Source organism: Dromiciops gliroides, chromosome 1 (genome assembly GCF_019393635.1).
Source record: "Dromiciops gliroides isolate mDroGli1 chromosome 1, mDroGli1.pri, whole genome shotgun sequence".
NCBI classification, from domain to species: domain Eukaryota; kingdom Metazoa; phylum Chordata; class Mammalia; order Microbiotheria; family Microbiotheriidae; genus Dromiciops; species Dromiciops gliroides.
This window is the reverse complement of record NC_057861.1, coordinates 302,345,923-302,370,276: the sequence shown is the minus strand read 5'-3', so window position 1 is coordinate 302,370,276 and position 24,354 is coordinate 302,345,923. Positions and strand designations below refer to the sequence as shown.

The following is a 24,354-nucleotide window of genomic DNA, read 5'->3' as shown; positions in this document are numbered from 1 at the left end:
ACAATGGAAAAGTCATGGATGTTGTGGACCTTTGTTGAAAGATGGCTATTAGCCTCAGCTTCATGGTCTTGGGTTCTCTGCTGTATTTCTCTTTTACCTTTAATGGTGACTTTCCATCTGTATGGAAGCATCACCTTACTTGTACTAATATTTGTATCAATAGCAGGTATTCTATATAAATTCAGGATGTATTGCTTTATTTTCCAGAACAGGCATTATCATCGTACCTTTATGTCCCTATGTTCACTGGCATTCCATATGAAAACATTTTCATCAAAACCAAAGATGAAGTGCTTCTCAATCTTATTTTGTTGAGATATGGAAATGATTCAGCATATTCCCCCACTATCATTTATTTTCATGGAAATGCAGGCCATATTGGTCACAGATTACCAAATGCTTTGCTTATGCTGGTTAACCTGAAAGGTAACCTTTTACTAGTTGATTAGAGAGGTTATGGAAAACGTGAAGGTGAATCAAGTGAAGAAGGACTCTACTTCAGTTCTGAAGCAGTACCGGATTATGTGATGAATAGCCACTGCTATTGATAGCTTCTGAAAATTCCCATAGTATTTCAGCCATCATGGTAGAGAACACATCTCTAAGTATGCAACATATGGCCACTACTTTATTTTCTTTCTTTCCAATGAAATATCTTCTTTTGTTGTGCTACAAAAATAATGATAAAGCAGCTTTATGAACTTTCTCTGTCTCGGACTAAGACCTTTCAAACTTTAATTTTTCTCTTTAGGTAAGTACAGACAGGAATTTATTTTTGTAGCACAACAAAGGAAGATATTTCCTGTCCTAAAGAAAAATATCTCAATGCAGAATACCTTCTCTTTTCATCTCTGGGATCTCAGACCAGTTAATTACACAAGGAATGATGAAGCAGCTTTATGAACTTTCCCCGTCTTGCACTAAGATTAACAATTTTTCCTGATGGAACTCATAATGACACATGGTAGTGCCAGGGTTATTTCATTGCACTTAAACAGTTCATCAGAGAAATTATAAAAAGCCACTCCCCTGGAGAAAGAACAAAGACTTCATCTAATGTAACAATTATATAATATTCTTTTTTATTAATGCATTGTATCTTGATTTGTACAAAGTGATAATGTTGATCTTTAAATGTATATTATGTCTGTACTTACCTAAAGAGTAAAATTAAACTTTGAAAGGTCTTTGATACTTCTCTGTGATGATCCAGATAGTTTTTACATTTGAAGAACTATCATTGTGGGAATAGTTTCATACACTTTCATCAGACCTTTCAATATAGATATGTATCCATATTTATTATAATGAAGATTATTTAAGAGTTCCTGGTTATAGCAGTGGTAATGATCTATAAACTATGATATTCTTATACTTTTGGAGGAAGGGAGGGAGATGGAAAGAAAAAATTGAGATATCAAGACTTTTTTCCCATATTCTTCACTTTAGGAAATATTGGGACAATCATAGTTAGCAAACTATGTTCTGTAACTGCATATTTCATTTCAAGAATTATTACAAAATATATGACAGTATTGTATTCCCTGAATTATGCAATTCAGCATTTTTAATGTAATTAGCACCAGTAGTATACTAGTGTATACTACCATCTAGGTTATATCTATTTTTATGTAAACATTTTATTATATATTAGTCAAAAGAATAAACCATAAGGCTTATGTGCAGGGTACCATTGACTTAGTTTCTGTCAGTGCTGAAGTCTTTAGTAATAAGTAGAAGTATTATCCAAATGTAATCATAGTAGTTCTGTTGTGTACAACCCAAACCCTTGGCTAAAATAGCTATTTAGCATTTTACTGCAGCTTTGGTTAGTTGTATTTATCTAAATGTTTAAACATTTATAGTCATTTTGGTGGCAAAGAGAATTGTAGCTGATGTAAATATTAAGTCTGTAGCTAGACATACTAATAGCAGCCATAACAAAGATTTGAACTTTTTAGAGAACTAACCTAACTTTGGAAGTATTTCTCATTCTGCGATTATTTATGTTCTAAGAAGAGTTGAACTCTAACCCTTATTTGAATCTTAAGTCCCAATATCCATGTAAACCCCAAACCAAAGCCAAGATATCAGCTCAGTGGATTTACCAGGAGGAAGAGGAGGAGGAGAAATCATGTTTTTTGGTTTCCTGCTTCATTTGGTATTAAAGAGAACAGTGTCTACATCAAATGATATATTTTCTAGGAAGTATTTTATTCCTGTAGAAGTGGAGGGCAGAGCATTTCCTGACTTTGCTATAAAGCATATTTTGACAAGTATTTATTTAAGGTTTCTAGGCTATACTGTTTAGTAGGCTTATATGGAAGTAGTATTTAGATATGTTTGCAGAAATATTTTCCCTTTGATTCTTGGTGTATTCCATAATACTATCTTACCAAAAAATGTAGCAGATGAGCCATCATTATGGTCATGAATGGAGACTACTAATGAGGATTCTACAGTTCCCTCGTTATTTTTTGCATTGTTTATGAAATTTTGAGAAAAATGCAAATAATGCTTTCAGGTTATCCAGTTAAATCAAGCTATCTTCCTTCATATCACTCAGGTAAAATTACAAAATGACATCTATTTATAAATCTCCCAGTTGACAGGGTAGTCAGTGACATGCACTTTTTTGTTTATATATAATATATGCACATCAGTATCTCTTGGCTAATCAAAAGTGTCATATAGTATCATATGACATATCATTCATATGGTGAAATTAATGCAAACTCATTTTACCCATGAATCAATCCAGCTTGGCCAAGTGACACAAATATACCTCCACTTGTATTTCATAAGTTTAGAACTATATATACTTTAAAATGGGACTGTATACAAGAGATACTTTATAAAAGTGCCATATATAAAAACACATTTAGGGGACAGCTAGGTGGTGCAGTAGATAAAGCATCAGCCCGGGATTCAGGAAGACCTGAGTTCAAATCTGGCCTCAGACACTTGACACATACTAGCTGTATGAACCTAGGCAAGTCACTTAACCCTCATTGCTCCACAAAACCCCCCAAAACAAAATAAAAAAAACAAAAAAGCCCACATTTAACAGGGAAGAGTGATATGTGGTATTGAAGATGACTTATAATGCTAGCAGAATTCCAGTCAGTACAATGTATACTGAAAATTAAATTCTCTACATAAAATAAATATAGGATATAAAAAAAAATGGTAACAGCACTATTGTACAATGATTAATTGTGAATGACTTAGCTAACAATTCCAAAGACTGCATGATGAAAATGCTTTCGGGGTCCAGAGAAAGGACTGATGACATCTTAATACAGAACAAAGTATATTACTTTTTTCCTCCCTTCCTTCCTTCCTTCCTTCCTTCCTTCCTTCCTTCCTTCCTTCCTTCCTTCCTTCCTTCCTTCCTTCCTTCCTTCCTTCCTTCCTTCCTTCCTTCCTTCCTTCCTTCCTTCCTTCCTTCCTTCCTTCCTTCCTTCCTTCCTTCCTTCCTTCCTTCCTCCCTCTCTACCTCCCTCCCTTCCTAGCTCCCTCCCGGTTTTCTTCCACAAAATGACTAATATAGAAATGTCTTATATGATTGCACATGCATAACCTATATTGGATTGCATACCATCTCAGGGAGGGGACAGAGAAGGAAGGGATTAAATTTGGAACTCAAAACAAGATATTGAATGTTAAAAATTGTTTTAGATGTAATTAAAAAACACTATTTTAAAAATGTTATCTGCTTCTAGAGAAAGAACTGATGGAATCTGAATATAGGCTGAAGTACTCTATTTTCAGTTTTTATTTGGTTTGAGTTTTCTTCCAAACATGACTAATACGGAAATATGTTTTACATGCTCACACATGTATAACCTATATCAGATAGATTAACATCTCAGGGAGGGAGTGAAGGAAGAAGGGACAGAATTTGGAACTCAATTTTTATGAAAAAAAAAGTTTAAAAGTGTTTTTTATATTGAATTGGTGAACAAATAAAATATTATAAAAAAGAATTAAGAATAATTCATTAAGACTTCTTCTAAGAGTGGGACATTAGCTGAGACTTGAAGGAAGTCAAGGAAACTAGGAGAGGGAGATGAGGAAGGAAAGCATTAGAGACATGAGGGGCAGCCAGTAAAATACTTGGAGTCAGGAGATAGAGTATATCCTATATGAAGAACAGCAGGTCAGTATCACTAAATTGCAGTGTATTTTGGGGGGGGGGAATAATGAGAGTTAAGTGACTTGCCCAGGGTCACACAGCTAAGTGTCAAGTGTCTGAGGCCAAATTTGAACTCAGGTCCCAGATCGACTGTGCCATCTAGCAATTGCAGTGTATTTGGAGGTGAGAAAGGTATAAGAAGCAATTAAATGTGGGAGGTGGAGTGCAGGTTTTGAAGGACTTTAAAACCAAATGGGATTTTATCTTTATATTGTATTCTGGAAGCAACACAGACAGACAGACAGACAGACACACACACACACACACACACACATACACCATCCCCCTTTCCAGAAAAATAGAAACAGAAAAAAGAGAAAACAGAAAACTATGAAAAGCAGGTTCAACTTAATACTCAAAAAACATAACAGCATGGGGCCATTTGGATTAGAAGCAAACTGCTGAAAATAACAAAGTAACCCCCATGGAAAAACAAATACAGCAAAATACATAGCATTAATAATAATGACCCTGAACTATCAAGGAAGGATTAGATTACATATATTGTTTAAAGAGAAAGAATTATATAATTTATTCCATCAGAAATAGTTTAAAAATGTTATAGTACTTAAGTAAACCAGATTATTCTATGGAATGTATCATTTCATACAATCATAGACAAATGAGGCATTACTGGCTTTCAAGTTTCCATTTTTTTCCTTTTTACTGTCATTTGCTGTCATGAAAACTTTAGTGTATATCATAATGAAGAAATGAGATATTTCCCCTCAGTTGCAAACAGCTGAAAATAAAGAACAATTAAAATGACACAGAAGAAAGTTTTATTAAAGGCTGTTTGGAGAAGAAAGGTTTGGAAAGCACATTAAATGGGAAAACATGTGAATTTAGAGATAGAAAAGACTTAAAATTTTAAAAGACAAAAGAGCTAACTTAATCCCCTTATTGTGCACATGCCAACAAAGTCCTAGAAGAGCATTAATTTACCCAAGGTCACATAAATAGGAAAAGTCAAAGAATCCAATCCCAGGTCCTCTGATTCCAAATCCAGGCCTCCTTCTGCTGTCATTCTATTTGTCTGGTAGCTATAGTTTGGATAGTTTAACTGCTTTAAAAGACTCTTCATGAAAAGACTGTCTTGATGGTTAGATGAGGTAGCAGTAAAATCAGGAAGAATCACATCCAACTCTTCATTTATATTAATACTAGCTGTATGACCCTGGGTAAGAAGCCCCAGACAATTCTCTAAAACTGTATGTTGCAGAGGATCTGTATTGATTGGGTTAATTTCTACAATGATCAGATCACACGCTCTGTCCAGAAAGAAGTCTATTAACAGCCCAGAAGTGATTCAGTCACTGGGGTGGGGATGGTTGAACTGGAAAATCTTGGCAAGTAGCAGAGCAATCCTTGACTCTTCAGGAAAACAAGTCCAACCAAGCTGGACTGATGTCTCTCCAAAGAAAACTCAATATAAAATAAGTAATTTCTTTTAATTGAATATATTGTGGTGTTCCATTTATAGTCACTTCAGCATAATCGCTTACAGTATATTTATTAATTTATTTAGCAAGTGGTTCAATTGCTTGATTGATCTAGGTGACTACTAAAATGCTGACTATGGGAAAGAATTTTTTTAAGGCAAGCATAAAAATTAAAAGGGGAGGAATAGGAGAAATGTTGCTCTATCATACCTCACAGATTTTTTCCCTACCCACATAGGGAGAACACACCCTATTTCTTCACACCGGTATTTCTGCCCCCCAGGCGCTAGGATTTCTGGATCCACCCCCTTCTGGTTAAACCTTCCTGGCTATATAGAAGGTACAGACCACAGCTGGGCTGGCTTAGTCTTAGAAGCTTCCTTGTCTTCTTGCCTGAAAGGTGAAGGTCTTGTCTAGTTTCCTCTATCTAGATCCTGACCCGGTAAGAGCACGCCTCCTGGAGCTATTTCGAGAGGGAGAGGGAGAGGGAGAGGGGGAGAGGGAGAGGAGGGAGAGGAGGGAGAGGAGGGAGAGGAGGGAGAGGGAGAGGAGGGAGAGGAGGGAGAGGGAGAGGAGGGAGAGGGAGAACGTCACAGAACGAGCTGCGACAGCCTGCAGAGGCAATGATTACCAAGGAAGGAAGAAGCAGGAATTCCCCTCCCCCCCCCCCCCCCCTGCCCGCAACCCAATTACGGGATCCTCTGGGTGGGGCCGTTGTCCCTCCTACCTTGGGCCCACAGTTCCAGAGTATCACGAGATGCTCTTACAGGCAGTAAGCTGGGCTAGGGGGTGGTTCTCGCTGATCCAAGAAGAGGAAGTGAAACTCCAGAACCTTAGAAACGCCTCTAAGCTTCAAGAGATTCACTCTCCTCGCTGGGAGAGAAGGGGAACTGAGGAAACCTAAGAAATTTGTGTTTTCTCCAAGGAGGAAATTGAGTTACAGATCAGTGAGTTTTAGTCTCAATGTTTGGGATCCTGACCTATGTCTGGGATGGGGAGGAACGAGGGGAATCACTCTGGAAGAGCCCGGGGACCTCAAACTGTTGATGTTCTATGAGTTCTTTTCAGCCCTCCCTCTTTGCAGCTTTACCCTGGGACCAATAGGGATCAGTTCTTCCTGGTTTTCGAATCCACTTGGTTTTTTTGTTGTTGTTTTGAAAAGTTGGGGCAAATGCAATACGTATAGGTGTAGAACCCTAAAGTACTTTGCTCCCAAATGTTAGTGCTCAGAAATTAGTACCCTACTTTTTTTGGGCGGTGGGGGTGGGGCTTGGCCAATGAAGGAATTTGTTTTGTTTGACCAAGAATATCACAAGGGTTTTTCAGTTGGGTGAAGGAGGAAGAAAGGATAGGTTTTTGTTAACTGATAAAAGTACATTAAAAAAAAAAGTCTGTGATAATCGTGAGGTGCTCCAGGTGCAATGACAATTCAGGAAACATTTGCAGACCAGCTACTGTGTGAGAAGAGGCACTGAGAGGGCTCCAAATTTGCTGATGTCTAGATTTGTTGCTTTGCCTCTGACATATACTGACTTTGGGACATGGGAGGTCTCAGTTCAAATGAGTCCTTATTTGCCTCAATTTTCTCATCTGTAAAAAGGGGGTAATCTTAGCAAACCTCCCAGATCAAAGGAGATATTATCTGTAAAGTGCTTTGTGAACTTCAAATACTGCTTAGCACTAAAAGTTCAATATCAGTAGTACTAGTAGTACTTACAATTCTCTTCCTCCCTCCTCTTCCCTTCTCCTACCCTCAGGGCTTTAGACAGAAGGTACTTTTGTTTTGGTAGAGAGGATTTCCTAGGTAACTTTTTTTTTCCTTTTTCTGATACTACTGAAATCACTGATGTAGCCCCTTTCCTATCCCTCTGTATCCCCAGCACTTAGCAGAGTGCTCTGAACATAGTAAGCACTTTATAAATGCCTGTTTAATTGAAGGGCCAAAGCATGGCCCCTGAGCTCATGGATCTTGCAGTATGGTAGGAACTTTGACTCAGATAACTACAGTACATGTGACATTTCATTGACAGGACTACAGATCTATTGACCTGTGTACAACTAATCTAGTTGGAGAAAAGAATATTGTCACATCTTTAGTAAAGTAGAACCTGACATTGGGTTTCTACTGAACTTGTCTTGGGTTAGGCTTCCCAGCTTTTTTCCGAGAAAGTACATTTTACATATTAGGAAGAAGGCAGAAAGGCCTAAAAGGATTTAATTAATTTTTTTTTAATAAAAGGGTTTAATTGCCTCCCTTGCTTCAGGTGTGATTTTGTGGTTCTACAGCCCAGTCAGAACAGGCTGAGAAATTGGGGAAAATGGTAACATTGGGTTGGTTTGTATGCCCCTAAGACATGTTACTGGATGTTATTTTTTGTTGTAGTCTTAAACAATGGAACAGCTGAGTGTGGCGAATAACCGTTTTGCTGTTGAGCTCTACAAGGAGTTGGTTGAAACCCATCCAAAAAAAAACATCTTCATCTCTCCATTTAGCATTTCAACAGCTCTGGCCATGGTACTTGTGGGAGCCAGGGGTAACACTGCGGCACAGCTGTCTAAGGTCAGGAAAAATGTCTTTTCTATTAATATGAGAGTACAAAAAAAAAAAAGGGAGAGAGTACAGTGCTGCGTGTACTACCTAATACTAATTTTTCAGTTTTCAGTAACTTGTTAAAAGTTAAATTATATTCTCATGTATGTAACTTGGTTAGGAAGTCAAATTTATTGAAAAAGCAACCTCTCTGAAATGTTCATTTATATTTGACAAACTTTTCCCACTAGCAGAAATGTATTGACCTGGGATAGGCTTCTATGGGCTTTGCATGTGATTGTGGGGACCAATTTTTAATTGGGGAGTGTTACCTAAGTGGCTTGCCGCAATATTGGGGCAAGGAAGGAGACCAGCAGCCTCCCTCAAAACAGAACAGGATTTATTTTAACAAGAATGAACTTAAAAAACAAAACAAAACACGGGGGCAGCTAGGTGGCGCAATGGATAAGGCACTAACTAGCCTTGCATTCAGGAGGACCTGAGTTCAAACCCAGCCTCAGACACTTACTAGCTGTGTGACCCTGGGCCAGTCACTTAAACCCCATTGCCCTACAAAAAAACAAAACAAAACAAAACAAAACCCACAAACAGGATCAGTAGGATCAAGGGAAAGGAAATAAAATGGGGAAAGGGAAATTATACAACCTGTAAAGATACCACCGCCCAGGAATCAGCTGAGAATATGCAGCAAAACTCCTGTTGTTGAAGCATCCAGCTAGAAGGCCCAATTCTCCTCCCCCAATCCCAGAAAAACCCCACACAACCCCAGCCAATGGGATGGCCGCTCTGACAGTCACATGACTGCCTTCACTAGGCTTCCAATCATTATAATTTTGCCAGGCCCATGTAGGCTTCAGCAAGTGGTGATGAAGTGAGGTGCTAGCGCCATGGCAATGGCTACAACCAGTGGGTAGAGCACCTTGTGGTTTGTGGAGTCCCAGGCCAGTGTGCCCTGAGGCATTAAAACCTCAAATAACAGTTAATTCTTTACATGATGAAATGGCAATGTAACATACACTGTTACAGTGGACATCTTATATAGTATAGTCTCTGGCAAGCCTGTACACACACATACACACAAATGATCAAACTTCATGGTTTAGGTTAGACCATAGAAAGAACTTTCAGGCTACCACTATTATAAGAAATGGAGACATTCCACCAAGAGGAAGATGATGAAAACTTTTCTCTGGAAAATTTTCTTTAAAATGGTAGCTAACTATATTTCTGCAATGATTAGGGTATAGTTCTGACTGTAGTCACTGGAAATGAACTAGTGACTTTGTGAGATTTCTCCTGACCTATGAGATGGTGATGTTCTCAAACCTATCATTGATTTTACTCTTTTCCAGTGGAAAAATCATTGAACTTGGAGTTGTTAGAAAATCCAGGTCCAAGTCCTTGTTAGCTGCAAGACTTTGGGAAAGTCACCTAACCAATATGAGGTTCAGTTTACTTCTATATAAAATGGCATATTAATATTTATGTTACTTACCTCAGCATTGTTTTCTGGTTCAAATTAATGCATATAAAAGTCTGTGTAACTGTAAAGTACTATATAAATTTGTAAGTATTCATTACTACTACTGCCATTGCTACTGCTACTAATACTAATATCACCAGCACCAAAACAGAAGCATCTTTTATAATACAACATACTAAGCCGTAAACAAGATCATTTTATTGGTTTTTTCTTCCTTTATGAGAAAAATACAACTACATATGAGCTCCATCTTTATCAAGACTTAGGAAAGACAATAGATTATTTAAATAGAAAGAAAATAAATGAAACCCTTAGCTTGTTGGAAAGAGAACCATTAGTGATCTGAGTTTTGTTTGTATTCTTGCAAATAACCAAAATAGACCCATTAGTTCAGCTTGTGAAGGAGTTTATGAGGCAAAGATTTTACTTATTCGAAATCATCCCGCCCTCCTTAGAGCTAATAATTTAAAAACTAATTCATTTACTCCTCACATGTTATAAAAGGTTTTAATTTTATGGGATTATGATACCATATATAGATATAGATAGATAAATAGATAGATAGATCTAACATATATATCTATAGCTATAGCTATAGATATACATAGGCACTTTTTTTCCTTGCATGGCAATTGGGGTTAAGTGACTTGCTCAGGGTCACACAGCTAGTAAGTGTCAAGTGTCTGAGGTCGGATTTGAATTCAGGTACTCCTGAATCCAGGACCGGTGCTTTATCTACTGCGCCACCTAGCTGCCCCAGCTCCTTTTCTTAGAAATAATAACTGCTAGATGTTAAAACTTATAGTGGGAGGACAGAGTGAAGCTGGTGACTTTGCACCGCCCTTCTTCACTTAAATCCAGTTCATTGTAAGCCATGACATTATCTCCCTGGATGTCATAGTCTCCTTCCAGAACGAAGGACAAACAATAACAACTTGGAGTACTATTTGAATACATTGATAAACGAAGAAATTCATTACTGTTAATATCAGAGCAATAACAGGAAGAAACATATTCAATATCATTGTGTCTATATATAGGATATGACATTAATCCTGATTATATAACTTCTCAGTAAAAATAATTGCATATAATACTGTATCTATATCTGTATGTCTCTATGGAGTAATAAGTCTGATACTTAACCACATGTGTGGGGAAGTAAAAGTTGTTATCATACAAGCAGTAAAGAATTCGGGTTTTGTTTAATTATATCATCGTGCAAAGAAAAGACAAGGAGAAGGAGTGTTTTTTAAAAATATTTTTCACGCATTTGTGGAAATTTGGAAAAACATTCTCTTGTGTTATAATTATTCAGTTTTCTAGCAATGTACTTTTGTTTGTTTGTTTTTTGCAGGGCAATGAGGGTTAAGTGACTTGCCCAGGGTCACACAGCTAATAAATGTCAAGTGTCTGAGGACAGATTTGAACTCAGGTCCTTCTGAATCGAGGGCCAGTGCTTTATCCACTGTGCCACCTACCTGCCACTATCAATGTACTTTTGCACTATCATTTTTCATATTTTAAAGATTGATTTCTAATAAAAATACATAAAATTGAGTTTCAGAATGATAAAAATGATTTTAAAAATAGAGTAAATTAAGTTGGTGGAAGCAGAAATAGCTTTCCTATTCATAAAATATATTTTTTAATTCCTTTTTCTTTTTTTCTAAACAATTCAGACCTTTCATTTTGATGAAGTTGATGAAATTCATTCAAGATTTCAGAGCTTAAACACTAGTATTAACAAAAGTGGAACTTCTTACATCCTGAAGCTTGCAAACCGATTATTTGGAGAGAACACATACAATTTCCTTTCGGTAAGTATATTTGGGGGGCATATATGAAGAGAAAACTTCCAATTTCCTTCCGGCATTTTCTAATCTAGATGTCCATTAGAAAACTTAAAAGATCCTACTACCGAATGGATTAGTGTTACCATCCAACCAAGAAAAATTTATCTAGAACTTATTACATGCAATGCATTATGTTTGCAGATATTGAGGGGACAAAGGAGTATGAGTGTGAGTGGGTGTGTGTGTATGTGTGACATTTAAAAAGTTCTGGAGGCATAGTTTCTTGATATTTTATTCATTTTATTTTATTTTATTTATTATTATTATTTTTTTAGTGAGGCAATTGGGGTCAAGTGACTTGCCCAGGGTCACACAGCTAGTAAGTGTTAAGTGTCTGAGGCTGGATTTGAACTCAGGTCCTCATGACTCCAGGGCCGGTGTTCTATCCACTGTGCCACCTAGCTGCCCCTTTTTATTCATTTTATTAATATCGCAAGCATGCTATTCATAAAAGAGGTCAGTGGAACTCTCAAATGCCAAAGACCTTCATGGTGGCTCATGGCTTATAGCTCTTGGAAGAGGGGTGTTCCTGGACCTATTCTAATGAGCTTTGATTATATCATTTACTTCTAAATTGGAACAATCTATTCAAAGACTTTATCTCCACCCAAATCTCAGTAGAACACAATGAGCTTCCATACCTTGGTGAGATCTGAACAAGATTGTTAAGAAAATTAATCCAGTCAGAGGCTGAACTTTTGATATGAGCACTTTAGAAAAAGGGGGTCTTCTGGATCTCCCCAAATCATTGGTTATTAATAATCATTTCATTGTGTGTACATATATACATATATATGTATAATGTGAAAGTTTAACTTTTTAAATTTCTTTTACACATTTAAGCTTTGTGAATTTTGAATAATACATTTTTAAATTTTAACAAAACAGTGTACCTTGATATTATGTGTGCCATGTCTGACTGTTTCAGGATGACTGTTGCTGTCTCATATCAGACAAGATTGATAAAGGTAGTTCTCTTGATTGACCATGTTGGTTGACCTGATCTATCTCCATTAGATTTGGGGTCAAAACTGTTGTGAGTGCATCAAAATTTTATCATTTGGATGGTCTCAAGGCCAGGTTCCAAATACAGTCCTTTCAGTTACAGAGTAGCAGGTGATGAAAGTGGGTTTTTTTGTTTTGTTTGCAAATTTAAAAAATTAACTAGATTGATGTATAGAGCAAGTTGGTGGTTATGTTGAATTTTAATAAGAAAAATATTTTTCAATGTTAAATCATTGAACTTTTCAATTTTGGGAGTAAATTTGTAACTTTTATACTTTTTCGGGTGGGAGGCAGGGCAGTGAGGGTTAAGTGACTTGCCTAGGGTCATACAGCTAGTAAGTGTCAAGTGTATGAGGCCAGATTTGAACTCAGGTCCTCCTGAATCCAGGGGTGGTGCTTTATCCACTGTGCCACCTAGCTGTCCCCAGCTTTTATACTTTTTAAATGATAGTATATTATAGTGTTTTAAATTACACTCAGACTTTTGGGACACTGTTGGTACACAGACTCACACATATGAATTAGTTATTGTGTGTTTATAACTGACATGATCCTTGTTCTGAAATATCATAAAATATATGCAAATTATAGTTTTCAGGATTATTATTTAATTACTGTATGGTTTAATACTGGTAAATGAGCTCAATAAGGACTATTATTTTTTTACACTTTAATAAACGGGATATTTTCTTTGAAGAGCTTCAGATAAATATTATACCATAAAAATATATTGAGATCAACATATGGAGAGCAATTGAAATCAATCCTTTTATTGAGAGTTAAATTCCCGGATTTCAAAAATAGAACAACAGCTACTAAGATATTTTGATATTTTGCTCAAGCCATTGTCAGTGCTCCATGGAGCAGATTAGTTGAATGTAAACAATATCCATAATTTTCACTGTGAAAAGCTGATGATGATAAATCCTTTAAGAAGAGTTCCTGTATTTTTCTCTTTTTTGATGAACTGTATGTAGCACTAGACACAAGCAGAAGAGTTACCTCTGTCAGAATTTTATTGACCTATGGGAATAGAGTTCTCTGCCAATTCCTCATACTTTGGGAGATTTTTTTATAACTGCTCCAATTCCTGTATTTAATCTTTCTCTTTTCTAGGAATTCTTGAATTCTACCCAGAAATTGTATGGGGCTGAGTTGGCCACTGTCGACTTTCAGCATGCTTCAGAAGATGCAAGGCAGAAGATTAACCAGTGGGTCAAAGAGCAAACAGAAGGTAAGAGTGCTCTGGGTAGAAAACGGAACAAAATCTATTTGTATATTCTGTATATACAATTCAGTAGCATAAATACAGGTATTCTTTCTTCCCTGTTACCATTTTATTATTTTTCCTTATCCTAAGTCTTCCATCTCTGTTCTTCAACTAATGCCTATCAAACAGAAGAAGACAAGACTTATTTCTCACCCTCCTTAGGAGGAGTCATTTACACGTCCATGACATCTGCAATGTGCCTGTTTATCTTATTAATTTCCAATGATGGAACTAGATTTGGAGTCAAGAAGACTTGGATTGGAATCTTGCTTCAGACACTAGGTCACTTCACTTAACTTTTTTTTCCTATCATTTTTAAGCCTCTGTTTTATTCATCTGCAAAATAAAGGAATAGGATTCAGTATTGTGTAAGGTCCCTTTGAGCTCTCATTTATGATATTAGGATCCTATAAACTGCATGTTAGGATCAAAGATGAAAGGTAATAAATCTAATCATATTCTCTTTTGGCTATAATCAAACCAGATGATTTGATGAGATTGACGGAATGATATTTTCCTTCCCAATAGATAATCTTTAGGATCAAAACCAGTATTAGATGTTGAGTTATAAGAATCAAGTTTTTGAGAACATTCTAGATAGTGTGGCTTCAAATGACTTCAAAACACTTAACATATTTTTGTAACTCATCAATATGAATATTATGGGTCTTCTTGAGTCTAAGTAGAGTGTATGTATTGATTTTTCACATTCTGTATTGATTTATAATATTGCTTTCCTGGTTCCTTCAATGGGATTGTAAACTTCAGAAAGAAATAATATATCTCCAAAAATAGCCAGATTTTACCAGGAGAATAAATGCCTAAAATATATCATAAAAATTCTTTAAATTACCATCACTCCTTGACCATATACTGTGTTTGTGTAGGAAAAAAAAATTTGCCTTTTGGAGGTAAAATAAAAGCCTTTCATATTCTCACTATTCTATTTCATACACTTTAAAGAGGTGATTGACTCTAGTAACTTAAAAGAACTCTGTCGGGCGATTTAGGTGGTACAGTGGATGAAGCACCAGTCCTGGATTTAGAAGGACCTGAGTTCAAATCTGACCTCAGACACTTGACACTTACTAGCTGTGTGACCCTGGGCAAGTCACCTAACCCTCATTGCCCCAGAAAAAAAAACAAAAAACAAAAAAAAAAACCCCACCAAAAAACAAAACAAACAAACAAACAAACAAACAAAAACTAACCAGAACTCTGTCAAGGAATGATTTTATTTAAATGAATAATTGCCACCTGTAATGTCATGTCCATTGTTAATTGACAGATGTCTAGATCCACTTGAACTTGCTTGTTCTATCCTGTTGGCTATGGATTTGTGTTGCATGTGACTTCCTTTCTTTGTGGTTTATGCATCATACTTAGTTGTATAGCCCAATTTCTGAGTTAGTGTGTAAGCATTCTAGACACAGTTTTTCTAATGTAGTGCTCTTCATGACTGTATGGGATTGGTTCACACATGTTAAAAGTCAAAAGTCAAGTATTGCTCAATTTGGTTATATTACAATTTTGATTAGTTTAAATTTGGTGCTTTAATATATGAATTAATAAATCACCTCACTCACTTTTCAGGTAAAATTCCAGAGCTGTTGGCTTCAGGTGCAGTAGACAGCCTGACTAAACTTGTGCTGGTGAATGCCATCTATTTTAAAGGAAATTGGGAAGATAAATTTGATGAAGCACATACTACTGATGCACCATTTAGATTAAACAAGGTGAGCAGGAGGGAGTATAATAAATAGCCTTTTTACAAAGGATAATATGTGTGTGTGTGTGTGTGTGTGCTTTTTAAAAAAAATTCTACATATGTTATTCTGGGTTGTCTTTTTTGTATGTTTCTGAATGTTCAGAGAGAAAAAAAATCCGTGAAAATGATGTATCAGAAAAAGAAACTGCGCTATGGTTACATCGAGGCTCTCAAGTGCCAAGTACTAGAACTTCCTTACAAGGACAAAGACCTGAGCATGATCATTCTGCTGCCAAATGATATTGAGGATGATTCTACTGGCCTGCAAGAGGTACCTTAGACACTTTGGATGTCAATAATCTTTCTTTGGACATGGTGATTTTTCACATAGCACTAAACTCCAGCTTGTAGGGCAAAAGCAGATTTCTTCATACTATAAGTAAAATCAATGAGACTCCATGAACATATTTGTTGCTGTTGTTGTTGTTTAGTTATTTTTCAGTTGTGTCTGACTCTTCATGACCCCATTTCAGATTTTCTTGAGAAAGATCCTGGAGTAGTTTGCCATTTTCTTTTCTAACTCATTTTACAGATGAGGAAACTGAGGCAAACATGGTTAAGTGACTTGCCCAGGGTCACACTTGACTAGATTTGAACCCACAAAGATGATTCTTTCTGATTCCAAGCTGGGTGCTCTACCTAGCTGCCCTATGAACATATTTACTCTTACTCATAACTCTCTTGAAGTTGCTATCAGAGCTACCCAATAAGAGAAACTTGTCTATAAGATGTATCCAGTAATGCAAAGGCTCTTGGGCTGTGCTTACAGATTTACTTTTACGTTGACACATTTAAGTTTTATGGTTTTGGAAAGAGCCTAAAACAAATTGGCTCAGTTCCATTTATTGATTTTGAAATTTTTGTTATTAGAACTTCATACAGAGAGACAGAGACAGAGACACAGCTACAACACCCTCTGAATTTAGGTAAACAGAAAAACAAAGAAAAAAATGTTACAATGTGTGGTGATGCCAATGAAGATAATGGTTATATTTTTCCTCTGGCAAAGTTCAAGCCATCACATGATATCTTTTAAGTGACAAGCCATGGGATTGAACTCAGTGACAAGCAGAGGAAGAAGATTCTTCCATTCCTTTAAGTTTATTCTTCCACAGATCAGGCCTGAGGCCTGTTATGGAACAAAAATCAATGGAATTGGTATCCCAGAACCTAGTTTTGCTCCTTGCTAGCATGTCTCCTTGAACAAGCAATCAGCAATCATTTATTAAGCATTTACTTTGTGCCAGGGACTGTGTTCAAGCCCTAGGGATGTAGAGAAAAATCCAGAAAAAAGAAATGGTTGCTATTCTTAAGTAACATTTTCTTACTGGGAAGGCAATCAATATATACAAGAAGTCAGTTATTGCTTTAGCATTCCATTTCCTTATATTTAAAATGAGGCTTTGGACTGGGTGATTTCTAAGGAGCCTTCTAACTTGAAACACTAATTCTGTGAACATAGGCTTTATAACCACAAGTACAGGAATTTGGACATGATAAGAGCTCAGTAAATATTGGTCGAGTGTACAGATCATATGACCTCAGTTGGACTACTAGTACGGGAAATTCATCTTTGTTCTGTCATACCCAGCCAACCTGCTAGATAAGAACATAGTTCTCATAAAGGTATCAGTGTTGGAGGTGGGATTGGAAATGGAAGGAAAAGAATGAAGTGACTTCTCACCAGTTCATTCATATAAATTATAATAATTGTAAACATTTTGTCAATTCACCTATCTCATCAATAAATGCAATCCAGTTGTTAAAGTTCTGTCTTCTCTCCTTCTTTCTAATTTCAGATTGAAAAGCAACTCACTATGGAGAAGTTGACAGAATGGACACATCATGATAATATGCGTACCACTGATGTTCATGTACGTCTGCCCAAATTCAAGATGGAAAACACCTATGAGCTCAACTCAGATTTAGCACAAATGGGTCTGTGTGATCTGTTTAGCAGTGGTAAGGCTGATCTGTCTGGTATGTCAGGAAACAGAGATCTCTTTATCTCCAAGATTGTCCACAAGTCTTTTGTGGAAGTGAATGAAGAGGGCACTGAGGCAGCAGCTGCCACTGCAACCACTACATTCCTTTGTGCGATGAGGCCTGAAGAAGAATTTACTGCTGACCATCCATTCCTATTTTTCATCCGTCACAATCTCTCAGGAAACATCTTATTCTTTGGTAGATTTACTTCTCCATAAAACATCTGGAAATGCAAATTGAGTAAAGAAGACCCAATTTGTCAATCTGAATTTTAAAATCATGGGTCATTTGCTATATTGAATTTTCCTAATAAAATTACTGTTCAGAAACACATTTTAACATTGTCTTTACTAACTTCAATTTATTTGCTGATTAAATTCATGAAATTCCACACATATCCATTTCTGTATTTATCTTTGTCCCAAAGCTGTGAATGTTTTGTTGAAATGAATCAGGTATTGTTGTCGAGGATGGCTTCTCAGAATCCAATTCTGCTCTGTAACTTTCAGAACTAGAGAATTATTTGGTTTAGATGGGATAGTAGAGATTTAAATTTAATAAATATTGACTGGGTGCCTGCTATGTGCATGGCATTATGGGCACTTGGACCACAAGACCAAAAGCTCAACAGTCCCTACCTTAAGGAACTTGTATGGGGGTAGAAAGGAGGTATTGTATAATATTTAGCCAGTCAGTAGAATATCAAGTAGAGTGCTCAGGCAGAAAGAAGTGATATGCTAAAGAGATGCACTCTTTGTCATCATCCATTTGTACAAAGGCATCTGTGAGATATTTTCCAAATAAAAACATCAGCATCTCTCTCCTGATTGCACAACAATAATATTTAAATATTGTGTTCATCTTTGCAAAGTTATTTACATACATTATCTTATTTGAATGGCAAAAGAACAGTGAGGTCTGGAGTACAGGCATTACCATCATCATTTTATAGAAGAGAATGAATGACTGAAGGAAAAAGTATTTCTTAAGGGCTGACTATGTGCCTTAGCACTGGGCCAAACTCTGGGCTACAAATACAAAAGAAAGTCCCTGCCCTCAAGGAGCTTACATTCTAATGGAGGTTTGGTTAGTGGTTTTATTTTTGTTTTGTTTTGTTTTGTTTTTGCAGGGCAGTGAGGGTTAATTGACTTGCCCAGGGTCACACAGCTCGTAAGTGTCAAATGTCTGAGGCTGGATTTGAAGTCAGGTACTCCTGAATCCAGGGCCGGTACTTTATCCACTTTACCATCTAGCTGCCTTTGGTTAGTGTTTTTTTTTTTTTTTTTTTTTTTAGGCAATGGGGGTTAAGTGACTTGCCCATGGTCACACAGCTAGTAAGTGTCAAGTGTCTGAGGCCGGATTTGAACTCAGGTACTCCTGAATCCAGGGCTGGTGCTTTAACCACTGCGCCATCTAGCTGCCCCTGGTTAGTGTTTTGATGTTCTAAATCACAGGGCTGGTTAATGGAGTGGTCAGTTGACACTTTCCTTTTTTTTAGATGTAATAATAATAGTGTTTTGTTTACTGTTTCTAGAACATAAAGTAGAAGTAGGGGAATGATACCCCTACAACAAAACAGCAGGATGATGTCCAGCTGCGCTGGTGAAGTATTGGGATAGAAAAGTGTGTTTGGAGCCAGGTCAAAGAGCAAGAACAATAGCAGGGAGATGGAAACACAATAGTAAGGTGACCAGGGTGTGGCATGGTCAGCATATGGAGTGGGATATATACAAACATGTGTATATGTTGCTCAATCATTTCAGTCATGTCCAACTCTTTATGACCCCATTTGGGGTTCTCTTGGTAAAGATACTGGAGTGGTTTGTCATTCCCTTCTCTAGCTCATTTTACAGATGAGGAAACTGAGGCAAACAGTGTTAAGTGACATGTCCAGATCATACAGCTACTAAGTGTAAGATTGAATTTAAATTCACAAAGATGAGTCTTTTTGAATCCCAGCTCATGCTCCATCTACTTTGCCATCTAGGGTGTGTGTGTGTGTGTGTGTGTGTGTGAGAGAGGGAGAGAGAGAGAGAGAGACAGACAGACAGACAGACCAACAGACAGAGTACACACACAGATAGTTGATGCTGTTCCTGTATCCCATATAGAATCATAGATCATTAGAGCTGGAAGATCTAGATCTCTTGGAGATCACTGACCTGTTTCTAATGAGCAACTAAGGTGTAGAGGGATTAAAGGACTTATCCATGACCACACAATAAGATGCTGTCAAAGTAGAGATGAACTGGAGCTCCAGTCTCCTTATAGGGGCTGAAAGAGATCTCCATTACTGTACACAAAAGGCAATCAAACTGTACATACCCTTTGATGCAGCAATATCACTCCTTGGTCTATATCCTAAAGAGATCATAAAAAAGAGAGAAGGGCTTATATGTACAAAAGTATAGCAACTTTTTGTGGTGGCAAAAAATTGGAAATTTAGGGTATACCTATCAATTGAGGAAAAAAAACACCTGGAAAGACATATCAACTGATGCTGAGTGAACTGCGCAGAACCAAGAGAACATTGTGCACAATATCATCAACACTGTGTGATGATCAATTATGAAAGACTTAGCTCTCCTCGGCAGTACAATAATCAAAGACAATTCCAAAAGACTTCAGATGGAATATGCTCTCCACATCCAGAGAATGGACTATGGAGTCAATGCAAATTGGAGCATACTATTTTCACTTTTTTGGGGGGGGAGTTTTGTGTGTTTTTTCCTTTTGTTCCATTTCTTCTTTCACAACATGCCTAATGTGAAAATGTTTAACATGATTGTACATGTATAACCTATATCAGATTGCTTGCCATCTTTGGGAGGGTGGAGAAGAGAGGGACAAATATTGGGAGCTCAAAATCTTATAAAAAATGAACGTTGAAAACTGTTTACATGTAATTAGAAATTACATGTAAACATGTAATTACATGTAATTAGAAAAATACAAGTTACTAAAAAGAAAGATAAAGAGACTTGACAAAGAAAAAAAGAAAGAGATCTCCATTTACCTCATCTGAAAACCAGTGGGTATAGGGAGGGAGGGGGAGGAGGACAGTATTTCCCCGAGAGTCAGGCGACATTTCATAGAAGTAATTATCACAGTCCTAAATCAAGGAAGAAACTTTTCTTGCCTTGTTAGATACACAAATGTGCCATTGCCTCAGGCTGTGCAAAGGCAGTTTTGATTAAAGGTACACACTTCCTATGTCCTAATGCTTGCAAAATTTTCATAAAAAAAGACAAGGTGCATTCTAATAGCAGTGAGAGGGGGCAGCTAGATGGCGCAGTGGATGGAGCACTGGCCCTGGATTCAGGAGTACCTGAGTTCAAATCCGGCCTCAGACACTTAACACTTATACTAGCTGTGTGACCCTGAGCAAGTCACTTAACCCCAATTGCCTTACTCAAAACAAAACAAAAAAAACCCAAAACTAATAGCAGTGAGAGAAAAAAAAAACAAAAAACTTTTATTTGGACTCTTCTCAGAGCCCTAGGGAAAGAGAATGTGTTTAGTTTCAAATCCCCAACCTAAGTTTTGTTTTTTGAAAAGTCCATAAGTTATGTTAACAGAGAGCATTCTGATAAGGAGGAGAGGACACTCTTTCTCAGAATATATTAATACCTGGTATCATATTTCATACAATGTGATTGGTCAAACTGGTACAATACGATTGGTCTATACTGTATGTAAATGGAGGGTAGTAAATGTGATCAGTTGACCCTTGCTGCAATGTGATTGGTTGACTTGGTGTAATGTGATTGGTTGACAACTGGTGCACTGTGATTGGTCAACCTGGTACAATCTGATAAGTCTATACTGTATGTAAATAGAAGGATGATAAATACTGCCATTTGATTGGTCAGGAAGAGACCCTCTGTGTGTATAAATAGCTGTGTAGAGCTTTACTTTGGTTTCACTCTCTGGCACATTCAGGAGGGTGCCTACCTTTGACAAGATGTATTAAAGAAGCCTTCAATCACACTTTGCTGCCTACTTGGATTATTCAAGATGTAACACTTATTTGAGCTGTTAGCTGTGTTTCTAACAGCAGGATAGTCCCTCAATAGGCAATTTCATCTTAGTGTGGTCGCTTTTCAGTGTTTCCTTGAAGTCCCTAAAGGGGAAAGAAAGGCTGGGAAAGTAGTCTGGCAGCAGCTGAAGTCCTCCTTAAGGAAATGGAGGATTGCAAAGCACTTGCTCAAAAAACCAGTACAATGAAGAGTCCCCTGCAAATAGCTCCACTGCCTCTTCTCCCTAATCATCCATTTGAGATTCTGGCTCATTGTTTATACTCAACTATTAGATGAGACAATGGGCAGCTAGGTAGCACAGTGGATTAAGTGCTGGGTTTGGAATCAGGAATACATCTTTAGAAGTTCAAATCTGGCATCGAACACTTACTAGCTGTGGGACTCTGGATGAGTCACTTAACCCTGTATGCTTCAGTTCCTTATCTGTGAAATGAGCTGGAGAAAGAAATGACAAACTGCTTCAGAATCTTTGCCAAGAAAACCCTAAATGAAGTCACAAAGAGTTGGGCATAATTGAAAAAACTGAACAACAAATACTCTGAGATTCTGAACTGCTCATAAAAATGGTGCATGCACCAACTCCTCTCCCTATTCATTTGCTATTTGGTTTATTCTCCAGGATTATGTTTTGTCATGTACTCTTTGAACTACAACTTTCAGCAGGAGGAGGTGTGGTGTCTAATGCTCTACAGAGACAAATTATGTTTATAAATTAAAGAATAAAAGACAACATAAGAATTATCAGGCAGTAGCTGGAAAGCACCCCAGAGAGCATCTAGTCTATAGCCCTTCATTTCATGGATGAGCAAACAGAAGCCAAGCAAGGTTAAGTTTTTTGAGTATTGTCTTCATCTGAGTTTGTTTAGCTCTTCCCTGTCAACACAGAAGCTCTCAATGGTAAGAGCCCTTTTTGTTTCTTATTCATAATGCAGTTTATTTTTTTAAAGTTGAGGTCTGCTCCTGGGGCACAAAGGTCACTGTTTCAAGCTTCTTGTGCTGATGGATAGGGGCTGTGTCACTGGCTTTCTACTCTGAGGCCACTATGTCTTGTTCTCACCACCCTGGGCTTGCTTCCTGTGCTTGCTCCAGGCACTGGGATTTCCAGGCCCAGTCATGCCTGTCCTGTGGGTGGCTCTCCAGCTGGCAGCCTGTCCTCTCTGTTGGTGCTGATGGGTCTCACAACTGGCCTGCTTTGGCACCAGCTTGCTAAGCCAGGATCAAGGGGCCTCAGTTGCTCAGATGTAGCCAAGGGCTTCCTGCTGACTTGCCCAGACCCCTCAGTACTGTGCTGCACTGTCTGAGCTATGCTGTACTTCCCTTTTGCCAGAGTGAAAATGACCTTTCCTGAAGTTTTCTAAATTATCTCAAGTTGGAAGTTTGTGTCTCTGATTCTGAATGCATTTAGAGGCTTGATTTAATGTTGTTTTTGAGGGAAACTTGGGAGAGCTCAGGCAACTCTCTCAGGCTTCTCTCCTCCATCCTGCCTCCACCTCAGGAGGGAAGGTTTTCAAGTAAAGAAAATGAATCTGATATAGGAGGAAAAAAATGGGTTAAGAGAAAACCCTAAGACCAGAGGTCTAATTTAGATCAGAGCTCTAACAGGGATTCAAACCCAAGTTAATGGATAACTTAAGACTTAGAAAACAAGTCAGGGCCTGGTTCTTGCTACCTACATTAATCAGTATCCATAACAAGAACATAAAGAGGCAGAGAGATCTTATAACAATGGTACACTCACAGGGTCTAGAAATTGTACTGATAAATGAAGATACTTTGAAACTAGCCTTGGGAATCAAAAAGTTACACGCTCAGAAAAATCCAAATTTGTCCTCAGATTCACGTTATGATGTGTAAACCCCAAAAACAAACGTCCATGGAAAAAAGGTACCTGCCTCAGGGGTTGGCTTAGGACCCCAGGAACTCCAAATTAGTATAGACCCTCTGCTGTAACTCCATAAGGTGGAGATTATTATAATGAGACTGATATTCAATTTATCCATACTATAAATATAATGATTTTTCCCCCCTATTTGAGAGATACTTTTCCACTTTTCTGGTTATCCCTCTGTGTTCACTCACAGTATTGCAATAAAACTTGGGAAACTGAGTCACTGAGTCTTCTAATTCTTTTGGGATGACTCACAATCAATTTGACCCTAATTCCATCCCACATCAAGTCCAGTATAATATCTGATTAATATCTTTCTAAGAACAAAGAGCCAGCATTAAATGTCATAGAAAAAAAAATGAGGTATCTCCAATAAGAATAGTTTAAAGAAAGGTTGTCCATTATGACAACTGATGTATGATATTATGGTATACATGTTATCTATAATGACAAGGCAATAAAAAAATTGAGGGGAAAAACATAAGCAAAGAGAAAACAAAGTCATCAAATTTTGTAGATAATATATGGTATACGTTGACAATCTTCAAATCAATTAAAAATTAACTGAAACTGGCATCAATAAAAGAGCAGGAAATAAAATTCACAAATTATATCCTTTATATAACAATAAAATGAACTAAAAGGACATGGAAAAAAAGTCAATTCAAAATAGACAGAATGTATGAAGTATTTGGCAATCTACCCATGACATTCATGAGAATTATATGAATACAACTATAAAACATGCTTTACAGAAATTTATTCACTATTTCATTGGGAAAGAGAATTTCCTCACTATTTTTTGCAAAACACTGAACATTTACTTACTACAATATAAACACTTGGAAGGTAAGGACTTTTATATCT

At 37.2% G+C, this 24,354-nt stretch overlaps 1 protein-coding gene and 1 pseudogene across 2 annotated transcripts; both read left to right on the top strand.

Annotated features, from left to right (window-relative positions):
* LOC122736919 lies at window positions 1-1,073 on the top strand (annotated as a pseudogene).
* A 4,862-nt stretch (window positions 1,074-5,935) lies between these two features.
* On the top strand, window positions 5,936-18,023 carry LOC122736916 (leukocyte elastase inhibitor-like). Of its 2 annotated transcripts, none has more exons than XM_043979318.1 (7): window positions 5,936-6,082; window positions 8,024-8,200; window positions 11,357-11,494; window positions 13,652-13,769; window positions 15,399-15,541; window positions 15,677-15,844; window positions 17,373-18,023. In XM_043979318.1, the coding sequence occupies exons 2-7, from the start codon at window positions 8,033-8,035 to the stop codon at window positions 17,775-17,777; spliced, it is 1,140 nt and encodes a 379-aa protein (XP_043835253.1). In that variant the 5' UTR covers window positions 5,936-6,082; window positions 8,024-8,032; the 3' UTR covers window positions 17,778-18,023. The 2 variants fall into 2 exon arrangements, with proteins under 2 accessions (XP_043835253.1, XP_043835254.1); XM_043979319.1 differs by lacking the exon at window positions 5,936-6,082 and adding an exon at window positions 6,451-6,587.
* Window positions 18,024-24,354: the final 6,331 nt, after the last annotated feature.

Excerpts from the sequence above, each read along its gene's own strand:
- LOC122736916 (XM_043979318.1), top strand. The coding sequence starts at position 8,033 with ATGGAACAGCTGAGTGTGGCGAATAACCGTTTTGCTGTTGAGCTCTAC. Across the intron at positions 11,495-13,651 it reads ACACATACAATTTCCTTTCG|GAATTCTTGAATTCTACCCA; the intron begins GTAAGTATATTT and ends TCTCTTTTCTAG. Across the intron at positions 13,770-15,398 it reads GGTCAAAGAGCAAACAGAAG|GTAAAATTCCAGAGCTGTTG; the intron begins GTAAGAGTGCTC and ends CTCACTTTTCAG.